Below are 13,067 nucleotides of genomic sequence, written 5' to 3' on the forward strand. Positions count from 1 at the left end.
GGGCCAAGCCTTCAAATATGAGCCCGTGGGGGTCACTCTCATTCCAACCGCCACCACCGTGTCTTAGGTCAGACAGGAGGGTTTTTACTCACAGTCAGCATGTTCCCCTTGTTCCCAAGCCCCACAGGGATTTTACAGAGTAACCTATATGAGTGCTGTGTGCTCAGTAGACTTGCATGGTGACTGAGGAATTCAAATTTTAGGACACCACCCCCCTCTACACTCATGTGCGTGCACACGCACCCACGTATGCGTGCATGAAGGAACACCAGGCAGAGTACAACAGCCTATGACTCCAGCCACAAGGAATCACACCCGCTTCTGACCTCTGCAGACACCAGCATGCATGTGGCGTACTCTCTCACAAGCACCAAATAAAATGATTTTAAAGTATTTAGTGGGGAGGGACCATGCAAATGTTTTTCTTTTTGATGGCATAAAGTATCTCGGAACTTATAACACTGTCCTTCACAGTCCTTATGGGTGCTTCATCTATAAAGTGTCCATCTCTGTGAATGTGCACACATCCTCTGTGAGTGTGCACACATCCTCTGTGAGTGTGCATGCATCTCTGAGAGTGCACACATCTCTGTGAGTGTGCATGCATCTCTGAGTATACACACATCTCTGAGTGTGCACACATCTCTGAGTATGCATGCATCTCTGTGAGTGTGCACGCATCTCTCTGAGTATATATACATCTCTGAGTGTGCACACATCCTCTGTGAGTGTGCATGCATCTCTGAGTATATATACATCTCTGAGTGTGCACACATCCTCTGTGAGTGTGCATGCATCTCAGAGTGCACACATCTCTGTGAGTGTGCATGCATCTCTGAGTATACATGCATCTCTGTGAGTGTGCACGCATCTCTCTGAGTGTATACACATCTCTGAGAGTGCACACATCTGAGCATACATGCATCTCTGTGAGTGTACACACATCTCTGTGAGTGTGCACGCATCTCTGAGAGTGCACACATCTCTGTGAGTGTGCACACATCTCTGTGAGTATATACACTTCTCTGAGTGTGCACACATCTCTGTGAGTATATACACATCTCCGAGTGTGCACACATCTGAGTATACATGCATCTCTGAGTGTACACACATCTCTGTGAGTGTGCACGCATCTCTGAGAGTGCACACATCTCTGTGAGTGTGCACACATCTCTGTGAGTATATACACTTCTCTGAGTGTGCACACATCTCTGTGAGTATATACACTTCTCTGAGTGTGCACACATCTCTTGAGTATACATGCATCTCTCTGAGTGTACACACATCTGAGTATACATGCATCTCTGAGAGTGCACACATCTCTGTGAGTGTGCACACATCTCTGTGAGTATATACACTTCTCTGAGTGTGCACACATCTCTTGAGTATACATGCATCTCTGTGAGTGTGCACGCATCTCTGTGAGTATATATACATCTCTGAGTGTACACACATCTGAGTATACATGCATCTCTGTGAGTGTGCACACATCTCTGTGAGTATATACACTTCTCTAAGTGTGCACACATCTCTGTGAATGTGCACACATCTCTGTGAGTATATACACTTCTCTGAGTGTGCACACATCTCTTGAGTATACATGCATCTCTGTGAGTGTGCACGCATCTCTGTGAGTATATATACATCTCTGAGTGTACACACATCTGAGTATACATGCATCTCTGTGAGTGTGCACACATCTCTGTGAGTATATACACTTCTCTAAGTGTGCACACATCTCTGTGAATGTGCACAAAGAAACATCTGGAAGCTCATCAAAATGTTAGTGTTGTCAAGTGAGTGGGAGGAGTCCATTTGTTTTCTTTCTTTTTAATGTATTTTATGTGTGTTGGGTGTTTTACATCATGGCTGTGCACTGCCTGCTTAATGCCTGAGGAGCCATAAGAGGGCGCCAGAGCTCCAAGAGCTGCAGTTCCAGGTGGTCGAGAGCCGACATGTGGGTGCTGGGAATTGAACCCAGGTCGTCTGCATGAGCTGTCAGCGCTCTTAACTGATGAGCCGTCTCCAGCCCCACGTTTTTTGTATTTGCTGTTATTTTATTTTGTTATTCACTGCTCACTTATTTGTTTGCCTGTTTTACGGTGGGCAGAGGTCATTTTAACCAGATAAAGCAATGAAATTGTTGTAAAAAGGAAACTAGATGAGTTTTAAAGTCTTCTGTTTTCTCATTTTTAAAGTAGCTTCATATTCTTGCCAAAAAGAATGATTGTGAGGTGTTGTAGAATACTATTTTAAGGTGTGTTACTTTTGTTTGTTTATGCTCTGGAATATTTGTTTAATGATGCAAAGATGTGTTTGACTAAATAAAGTTCACCTGTGATCAGGAGGCTGGGTCAGCAACCAGCTGACAGGAAGTTGTAGGAAGGAGCCAGGTGGAGAAGGGTTCATAACGAGGGGTGAGACCTGGCACAAGGACTTCCTGTGAGCCCGAAGAGGGGAGCTAGGCGAGCTGCTTGTTATTCAGCCTCTCTGGGGAGCAGGATTCTACCTCAGCCTTTGAATCTTGAATTCTGTAGCTGGACGGAGATCTAAATAAGTTTCTCTAGTAGCTTTGAAAGATTCGGTGCCTGAGGGAATAGGCTTCAGCTTTGGTGGCCTAGCCACTGATGGTAGTTGCCAAATAGGATAGCCATAGCTTAAAAGGCAGCAGTAATTTAACAAAACAAAACAAAAAACCAACAGCAACAGAATCACTAACCTGGGCTCACAGAGACTGACCCGACAACCAGGGAGCCTGCATGGGACTGACCGAGGCCCTCTGCATGTGCGTGACAGTTGTGTGGCTTGGTCTCCTCATGGGCCTCCCAACAGTGGCAGCAGAGGCTGTCTCTGAAGAAAAAAACAATTACGTTGCAGAAAACCCTGTCAGATGTTGAAAGCGAGCTGAAGAAATCAGAACCAGCCTCGGAGCCCCACAGCAAAGGGACAAGGATGGTGATTGAGGAAGTGGAGAACTCGGGAGATGAAGGTGAAAAGAGAAACGGAGACCAACCTGAAGACGGCGGCGGCGGCGACACGGGTGAGGCGCCTTCCCTTTCCGGTAATGCCAGCTGCTGTGCCCATCTCCAGGCTGCTACAGAAATTGCTGGTTTGTCAAACTTTGCTCTAGCTTTACCTTAACGTCTACAGCCAAGCTCCGTCCTGCTTTTCTCTTTAAGTTTATTTTTACATTCACGGGTTTTGTGTGCTGGGTAGGGGCACATGTGGCATGCGTGTGGAGGACAGGACAGCCGGGCGTGACTCCTGGGATTGGCCTCAGGGTGCCAGACTTGTACCAGGCACCCTGACCAGCTGAGCCGTCCTCCTGGCCCGTCTTCTTTTCGGGAGGGGGAGCGGGGAGTTGTCTTTTACGAGACAGGGTTTCTCTGTGTAGCCTTGGCTGTCCTGGAACTCGCTCTGTAGACCAGGCTGGCTTTAAACTCAGAGAGATCTGCCTGCCTCTGCCTCTTGAGTGCTGGGATTAAAGGTGTGAGACACCAACGCCTGGCTCAACATGAATATTTATACGAAGATATCGGTAGGTTCTCCCCTGGAGCCTATGAGTTCATAGTCATGGATTTTCACCCTGTTTATCATGCACATGTTCCCTGCTGCGGAGCAGACCCCAAACCTCATCAGCAGAAGGGTTGGTGACCCCATAAGTAGCCTTGCCACTGTAGTACCAGGGAGCACAGCTGCTCTGCAGGAGTGCCAGGGAGCACAACTGCTCTGCAGGAGTACCAGGGAGCACAGCTGCTCTGCAGGAGTATCAGGGAGCACAGCTGCTCTGCAGGAGTGCCAGGGAGCACAGCTGCTCTGCAGGAGGAGTGCCAGGGAGCACAGCTGCTCTGCAGGAGGAGTGCCAGGGAGCACAGCTGCTCTGCAGGCTGGCGTTCTAGCATGCAGGACCCAGCACGGGGTGAGGCCATTGTCTTTTCTCCTCTGTCAGCCCGCCTGGCACCTTCCAGCACTGTGGAGGCTAGCCTTCGGGGAAGACTCCCTGATCAAGATCTGCAGCGAGCGTGTTTGCTGTCCTTGGCAACAGGGTCTCCCCATCTCGTTGTGGTGGACCCCAACAGCGATGGCAATCGCCTGCATCCTCTAGGCCGCCTTTGGGGCCTCTGTGATGGATAAGTCACTCATGAGGAAGTAGCCTGTCAGACTGAGGTTCCACATAAGGCACAACATTAACTTCACAGGTGACAGAGGCTGCGATTAGACCCCTGGTTTGCTCCTCCCGACCTTCTTTGTGGATCTTGTACTAAAGAATGCCGGCCGGTTGGTCGGAGTCCCTGGGCTTCCGCTCAGAACTTGCCCATCTATTGGTATTTCTGCTTCTGTAGTGGGATAGATCGTTAGAAACGGCTGTTACGACACGACCGGCTGTCGGGCTCCCGTGCTGTCTCTTCACAGTCAGGGAAAGTGGGCACCCAGCCTGGCATGGTGACTTTTGTCTGTGGTCCCAGCAGCTGGGCGGTGGAGGGAGGTGACGCAGAAGCTCCAGGTCTCCTTCGTCTGCAGCTTGGCCTCCAAGAGCCCAGTCTCAAAGCCCAAACGAGGGGGCGGGCACCTAGCTTCTTCAGTGCTCTTTGTGTTTCGTACAAATGCACACACACACAGTGTAGCTTTTTGTTCTTTTTACTTTCGAAACAGGGTCTTGCTGTGTAGACCAGGCTGGCCTGGAACTTGAGACCTCCTACCCCTGCCTTCTGAGTGCTGGGATGTTAGGCATGTACCGCTGTGCCTGGCTCAAGATTGATGTTCTGCTGTGGAACGACCCTTTTGTTCTTCTTTTTAAAATGTCTTCATGTCTACAAGTGTCTTGTTTGCACGCATGTAGCGCAGGCGTACTCTCAGGGGTGTCAGATCCCCATGGACGTGGAGCTGTGGGTGGCTGTGAGCTGCATTGGGTGCTGGGAACTGAACTCTGCAAGAGCGGCCACCGCTCTAACCCACTGAGCCATCTCTCCGGCCCCTTTAGTGTGTCGTTCAACCAGACCCATTAGTGTTTTGTTAAGATTTTCTTGGGTCGCTATACATCCGAGGGCCGACTGCTAGCCATTCCTCTTGTCGTCTGGGTTATTGCCGGCCCCTGTTGTCCTGCACCCTCTTGGTTTCTGAGGCAGGCCACGTGCCTGCTTCTGTCACCTTAGACTCTTCCGTCTCCACAAGAGACGTCCTAGGCGTCTCCTTTAGGTAGATTCTCAGTATACGCCTTGATCCTTTCTGTGCCTGTTTATGACTCTGCCTCCAACAGTCCACCAGCATGGTCCTGGCACTAATGGAGTTCCCTGCAGGACTCACAGGCCCCTGTGCGTGCCTTTGCGGAGACGCGGAACGTTACTCAGGCATCTCAAATGCCCAGCGGGCTAGCCTCTCCCTCTGTAACTGAGTGGATTCCTGTGTCTCTCGCCTTCTCTTGTAAAGTGAGGATTAATAAGATACATGTTAAGGTCTTGACCCCTGTGAGCCATTGGTGGTCATTTCAGTCAGACAGGAGGGGACGACACACAGAGGGACGGAATTATGCTGAATCCCCCTGTCTCTGCTGGCAAGGCTCCCCTCGTCGGCCTCCCCTGGGGACAGCAGACAGTCCCGGCTCACAGAGAAGACTTCCTAGAGCTGTCAGTGCAAGGCAGAAGTTGAGTTCATGAAGAAAAGGTTTTAATATAGATGTAAGCACCGGAATCGGGAAGGCAAAGAGGGAGGGGGAGGAGCTTGAGGAAAGAGTAAAGACACTGGTGTCTGCAGACGCAGTCCTATTGGCGTGTTTGCCCCACAGAGAACTGGAGGAGGCCCAGTTGTTTAGAGGACTTAGGGGTCAGGGAGAATATTGTTTGTAGCACACCTTTATCTTAGGGACTTGTCTTCAGTGCAGGAGAGTCTATAGGGTGCTGTGTGGCGTTCATCTGACCGGTTTTACAGGCCGGGATGATAAAAATGGGTCAGAAGGGTCCAGGAATCATCACCATACACAGGCCACAGCTCAGGCTTGCTTTGTGCGTGGACACAGCTCACAGCCTCACTCATGTGGTTTTGTCTTTAATTCTCAGCCAGCAGGGATGCCAAGCCTTCTCTCTCTGTCCACTTCTTATGCCAGTTTGCACTGACACAGCTGGCTTCAGGGGGGAGGATTCTAGTAGTAGTTTACCCGTCTTGTGGTTAACTTAGATTACACATGATCTTTTCTGTTATAATAACTGAGCCTCTTTTGGACTTTTTTTTTAAAACTTGTATTTGATTACGGTGGCTCAAACCTGTAATCTCTAATATTTAGAAGGCTGAGGCAGGAGAGTTAGCCTGAGTACCAGGCCAGCCTGGGCTACAGCATGAGCATCTGTCAGGGAGGAGGAGGGGGGAGGAGGGAGGAGGGGGGAGGGGGGGAGAAGAGGGAGAAAGCTATCGTATTTTCTAGTCTTTAGATTTCACTGCCTGTGAACAGGTGTGGTCAGTTGCCATGGGTTTTCATGAGATAACTGTGGTTTTTCTCTGCTGTCTCAGATCCTGGCCTTTCTTTATAAGGATGATGGAAAATACAGCCAGGAAAAGTTGGATTAGAAATTGTTAAACAGAGAAGACTTGGGAGCTCGGGTATTTATGGTTTTTTGTTTGTTTGAGACAAAGTCTCAGTGTGCATCCCCCGGGTGCCTCGCAGAGGTCTGCCTGCCTCTGCCTTGGCTAAAGGCGTGTACCACGAGTTTTAAAAACCGTTGCTGTGTTTTAAAGGCAGTGCTTTGGCATACTTAGTCACTCTGCTTTAAGTATTGACAGGACACCCACAAGCGAAATGCATACCATTTTCACGTTTAAAACTAGAATCGGGTTATTAATGCCTGAAACTTGCAATTGAATTGGAAGAATTTTTACTTTGAATGGAAAATTCACCGTTTTTCTTTTTTTGAGACAGGGTCTCCGTAGGTAGTCCATGCTGGCCTGGAATTGGTCATATCCTCCAAGGGCTGTGATGATAGACATGGGCCACCACATCCAGCTGTGAACGGAAAGCTGACTATTTTTAGGGCCTCATTAAAGCCCTAAATACTTTCTATGATTTTGCTGAAATCATTTTTGAAAGGAATTGAAAAAAAATCACTTTTGACGTTATCTTTCAAATGACGGTTTTCTCCTAATTCCCAGACACTTGGGCATAGTCCTCGCCACGTGGATCAAGTTCTAGTGCATTCATTCATTCATTCATTCATTCATTCATTCATTCCTAAATGGCGAATGAATGCAGGCTCTACCTGGACAGGTGTTATCTGGTGACAGGGATGGCTTTGAAAGGCCAGCTGGCAGTCGCCTGCCCTTCAGCGGCAGAGGAGTTAATCTCGGGCCGGCCCCTTGCAGATGGGCACTGGACCTGGTCCTCGGGGATCCTGGGGCCGGGCGGGCAGGACGCCCACTCGGGGCGGCGGGGAGCTTGGGACTCCGCCCGCGGGGTGGCGCCGCCCGCCCGCCCGCACCGGCCAGGCGGGATCGCGGGCCCGGAGATGCTCTCACCTCCCGCTCGCCCTTCCTTCCCGACAGCCAGCGCCATGGGCAACATCCAGAAGAAGCTGCTGGGCCGGAGCGAGGGCGGCAGGCGGTCGCGGCGGGGCCGGACCCCGGGGCCCCGAGCCGAGCAGCAGGGAGGCCCGCGGGGGCCCGCGACGGCCGGAGGCGGCGACCACCCGCACCCCGGGGAGCCCCGAGCCCCCGACGGTCCCGGCGACCTCAAGGGCCAGGGCAACGAGCTGTTCCGCGGCGGGCAGTTCGCCCAGGCGGCCGCGCGGTACTCGGCGGCGATAGCGCAGCTGGAGCCAGAAGGTAGGGGAGCCGCGGCCACCTCCGCGGGGTCCCCGGCTGCTCCCGCCGGCCGGAGCCGGGGACAGAGGCCGGCCTCCCGCGGTGACAGGCTCCGGCCCGCATTCCTTCCCGGTGACGAGTCACCGCGCCACCTGACCTGCGTGAGCAATACCTGGGAGGAATGCGGAGCCTGTGCCTGTGCCGGCCCGGCAGGTTTGCGCCCCTCCCCTCCCCTCTTGTCCCCTCCCGTTCCCTCCCCTCCCGGGTGGCTGGTGCGGGGACAGCTCCTCCTCGGAGATCTGCAGGGCGAGCCGGCCGGCGGTGGGACCCACTGCAGTGCCGCGCTCGCGCGGGAGAGTCCTGTCCTTTAGGTCAACAATGGTGGTTTTGCTAAAGGGTTTTAACTGTGTTTAATTAAATGCGGTTCTAGGAAGCGCAAGCGCGGACGAGCTAAGCATCTTGTATTCAAATAGAGCAGCATGCTACCTCAAAGAAGGGAACTGCAGCGGCTGCATCCAGGACTGTAACAGGTAAACGCTCGCGTGCCCTTGCTCGCTAGGCTCGCCGGGTTTGTCAAGAGATGGCCGTAACTGCAGTGTGGTGATATGTAATAGACTTCTAAATTTTCTGTGTAAGAGCCTCGGTTCCTAAGGCTGTTTTCAAAGCGCTGTAACTAGAATGTAGGAAATCCCAGTCTACACACACGCAGACACACACTCTACAACCACACAGAATCATACACACTTTTTCTTTCCCCTTCTCCCACCAAAACTTGTCCTTTCCCCTCTGGTTTCCGGCCACTTGTCACCAGGGCAGCTCCTGCCGAATTTTGAGCAGGTTGTCGCCAGCAGCTGTCCAATGACTCAGTACCGTCCTCAGATAAACTCCCTTGGCACCACCTGGCTCCCCACGCTGGACCACCTCCCTGTACACTCCACGCATGCCCGTAGGCCTTCCTTCCTTCTGCCTCCTCGTTCCAGACACGGGTAGTGCTGTCTGCCCATCTTCGCACCTGAAACCCCGCTCCGCTCTGCTGCTGGCCTACCTGGTGGGTTTCCCCAGGCCCCCAGGCCATCAGCAGGCTGAGCCCTGGTCCCCACCCTTGGCTGCGCCCGGAGATCCTCCGCCCATTCACTGCAGGGCCGAATGAGTATATGCACACAAAGAAAACACTTTGTTGTCTTTTACCATTAAGTAATAAACCCTTGGGCAAGAAGTTTGTACATCTGAAAACAATAAGCCGTGTTCCAGGTGGACTAACACAGGCCTGGTTTACGCCTGCTGACTGGTATAATCAGAGATGCTCACACCTTTTCACCCACGCAAAGCTCTACTTTGAGCAATACATTTATGAGCCCTGTTTATAAGGCAAGCAGTTTCTTTCCTTGACTTGGCCGGCTTATTGATGTGGATTAAGTTTGGAGTGCTCGTGTGTGTGTGTGTGTGTGTGTGCGCGCGTGTGTGTGTGCGTGTGTGTGTGCTCTGTGTGTGTGTCTGTGTGTGTCTGTGTGTGTGTCTGTGTGTGTGTATGTGTGTGTATGTGTGTGTATGTGTGTGTGTGTATGTGTGTGTGTATGTGTGTGTGCTCGTGTGTGTGTGCGTGTGTGTGCGTGTGTGTGCGTATGTGTGTGTATGCGTGTGTGTATGCGTGTGTGTGTGTCTGTGTGTGTATGTGTGTGTGTATGTGTGTGTATGTGTGTGTGCTCGTGTGTGTGTGCGTGTGTGTGTGAGTGTGCGCGTGTGCGCGTGTGCGTGTGTGTGTGTGCTCGTGTGTGTGTGTGTCTGTGTGTGTGTGTGTCTGTGTCTGTGTGGTGTGTGTGTCTGTGTGTGTGTGTGCGCGCGCGCGCGTGTGTGTGTGTGTGTGTCTGTGTGGTGTGTGTGTCTGTGTGTGTGTGTCTGTGTGTGTGTGTGTCTGTGTGGTGTGTGTGTCTGTGTGTGTGTGTGTCTGTGTGTGTGTCTGTGTGTGTGTGTCTGTGTGTGTGTGTGCTCGTGTGTGTGTGTATGTGTATGTGTGTGTGTGTATGTGTATGTGTGTGTGTGTGTGTGTCTTTGTTTTTGCCAATATTACAAACTGAAGTTTAATACAACAGTTTATAGTTTGGTGTGACCTGTCTTCACCCACAGTTGTGCTAGCTCCCATTAGTTAACTGCTATGGTTTCAGGATTTTATGAGCTAGCTGACATCGGGTGGGTAGCCTGGAATCGGTCGTGGTACGGGCGCTAACACCATGAACACAATCAGATGCCCCAAATCTGAGCGTTCTCCCCACTGAGCATGCTGGACGGCTACCATGACCGAGAGGGCCATGCGAATGTATGAGCTGGTCCTGGGGGAGCCAGAGGGCCCCTGGGAAGTGGGGTGGGCAGTAGCTTAGGGAGAGTGACCACTGAGCTGTGTTCTAAGCCCAGGAATGTGGCTCTGCTAGTCAGTGCTGACCTCTGTGCAGGCCGACCTACTTAGGTGTTTTCCTCTGATACCTGGTGAGAGTCCCAGCAGGAGGGCTGCCTCGTGGGATGCTTTTACTCTCAGACTTGCCTTAACCGCAGAGAAGACACACGAATTCTTCAGGAGCATGTCCAAATACAGACGTATGTGAGTTTGCATGAACGACGGCTCGTCTCTTGGCAGAAGCATGATGATCGCCCCAAAGACCACACACCTTTTTCAGGAACCTTTGCGATTTAGTTTCAGTTAATATTTGCTTTTTGACAAGTTCCACGAACTCTTATTATAAGTCAAACCTTGAGAGATCTCACCTGTAATCCCAGGACTGGAGGAGGAAGCCGGAGGATCAGGAGCTGAAGGTCACCCTCAGCCACAGGGGGAGTCTGGGCTACATTAGACCCAGGCTCAAAAAACAAACCAGACGTTTTTGTTTTGGCTTTGATTTTTTTTTTTTTGAGATAGGGTTTCTCTGTGGCTTTGGAGGCTGTCCTGGAACTTGCTTGGTAGTCCAGGCTGTTCTCGAACTCACAGAGATCCGCCTGCCTCTGCCTCCCGAGTGCTGGGATTGAAGGTGTGCGCCACCACCGCCCGGCCAAACCAGACCTTTTAAAGAAGGGAAAACTTTTAACCAGTAAAGATACTGTTTGTGAGAATTATTTTTAATTATTTTTAAAGCATGTATTTGTTTTAAGTCATGTGTGTGCATGCATATGCCACATTAGTGCGTGCCTGGGGAGGCCAGAGATGATGTAATCCCCTGGAGCTAGAGTTACAGGTGGCTGTGAGCTGCCCGATGTGGGTGCTGGGGATCAAGATGAGGTTCTAACCACTGAGCTGTCTCTCCAGCCTGAGGATACATGTCTGTGTCTCTTTGGAGCAGCAGTGTTTCCCGGGGTTGTTTGCAGAGTCCCTCTTGGGAATGCTGGCGGTGCACGGGAGGTTGTGGCCCTACTCCTGCTTCGTGCTATGGCTTCTCCACATTGAGTATGTGCGCTTCATGTGAGACACAAAGAGGCTGTCTTGCCTAAGCAACACAATTGAACACACACACACACACACACAAACACACAAGCATGCTCTCACACACACACACACACACGAGCATGCTCTATCTCTCTCACACACACAAGCATGCTCTCTATCTCTCTCTCACACACAAGCATGCTCTCTCTCACACACACACACACACACACACGAGCATGCTCTCTCTCTCACACACACACGAGCATGCTCTCTCTCTTACACACACACACATATGAGCATGTTCATACACACAAGCATGCATGTATACACTCAAGCATTCACACACTTGAACACACACACACAGGAGCATGTTCTCTCTCTCTTTCTCTCACACACACATACACACACACGAGCATGTTCATACGCACAAGCATGCATACATACACTCGAGCATTCACACACTTGAGCATACATACATACACGCATACACATACACACATCTCTGGACAGCTTCCTATTTAGAATATTTAGATAGACTGAAGTTGCCTCTGCTCCCGACAGACTTGCCCACAGGGGACTCATGAGTGTCACCATTGTTAGCCTGAATAGCCAGCCTCCTGTCCCATGCGTGCTCCCAGAGTGTGTCTGTGTTTATGGTTTTACGATTCTTCTCGTTCATGGAATTTCCACTCATAAACTCATATCCATTCAGGATTTCGGTTAAAGAATAAAAAGGCTAAGTCCTTTCACTTCCTGTGTTAGGATATGCTAAGAGTCCTGTGTCCCAGTCTATCGGTTTTAGATTCCAAGCTTGACTGTGTGGTTCCTAGAGCAATGAACACCGGTGGGATGGAGGTGGCCGGGTGGGTGTGGCAGGGACACCTTTGCCGTCTCTGGTCTCACAGATGAAATTTATCTTTAGTGACACTGAAAGTACTTTACAGACTAATCAGTGCAAGATGGAAATTCGTGGCTAACAAGAAAGTGAGGTAGGTTTAGTCCTCGGTTCCCTTCTGGTCTGTGCCTGATACTCTGAGGGCAGAGTTGTTCATCGAGACCACCGGTCAGCTCTGTCCTCCAAGCCACTCCCAAACAACCACCCAGAGACTTACTATTAATTACAAATGCTTGGCAGATAGCTTCGACTCGTTGATAACTTTTACAAGTTAAATTAACCTATGTTCATCTCCTTCCTCTGCCTTGCTCTCCACTCCCAAGACTCCGCCCTTCTTCTCCCCAGCACCCTCCTCCTCTGGCTCCCTCACCCAGCCTCCCCCTGCCAGCCATAGGCAGTCATCTCTTTATTAACTAATGTGATACATGTTTACAGTGTACACAGACTGTTCCACAGTGGACCCCCTTTTACAATGAAATCATAATGAACTAAAAATAGATAGCTGATTCCAGAAGACATCACACAAGTTCTTGCAGTTCAGTAGTAAGGCACCTTATTAAATATTATAATACTTAATAGGATGCAATTAAGAATTATCTTTGAAAGTGTGTGTGTGTGTAAGTAAGTGTGTAAGTGGAGGTCCGAGGTCAATATCCAGTGTCGTCCTCACTCACTCTCCACTTCACCTGACCCCGGACTTGACAGATTCACCTAGACCAGCTGGGCAGTGAACCCCAGCAAGCCCGTGTTCACCTCTTCCACTCTGGGGTAACACACACACACACACACACACACACTGCCGTAGTGGTTTTATGTAGATGTGGGGAAATCTCAATTCAGGGCCTCATGCTTACAGAGCAAGTGCATTCCTGGCTGAGCCATCTCCGTCGTTGCAAGACTTCATAAACTATCCACAACGTGAATCTGGGGCTGGGGCCATCCTGGTTCTATTGGGGGAAAAGGAGGGACTACGGGGCT

The 13,067-nt window shown here is 50.8% G+C and overlaps 1 protein-coding gene across 5 annotated transcripts in view; it reads left to right on the forward strand.

The window, feature by feature from the left end:
- Positions 1-13,067, forward strand: part of Spag1 (sperm associated antigen 1) — a 47,347-nt gene that overhangs the window by 17,526 nt on the left and 16,754 nt on the right. For all 5 annotated transcript variants that reach the window (XM_040730449.1, XM_040730447.1, XM_040730448.1 and 2 more), the window contains 3 exons: positions 2,878-3,040; positions 7,528-7,806; positions 8,216-8,315. In XM_040730449.1, the coding sequence (XP_040586383.1) occupies positions 2,878-3,040; positions 7,528-7,806; positions 8,216-8,315 (542 nt within the window). The remainder of the gene's footprint in view (positions 1-2,877; positions 3,041-7,527; positions 7,807-8,215; positions 8,316-13,067) is intronic.

The sequence above is a fragment of the Mesocricetus auratus genome, unplaced genomic scaffold (assembly GCF_017639785.1).
Source record: "Mesocricetus auratus isolate SY011 unplaced genomic scaffold, BCM_Maur_2.0 Super-Scaffold_100023, whole genome shotgun sequence".
NCBI lineage: Eukaryota > Metazoa > Chordata > Mammalia > Rodentia > Cricetidae > Mesocricetus > Mesocricetus auratus.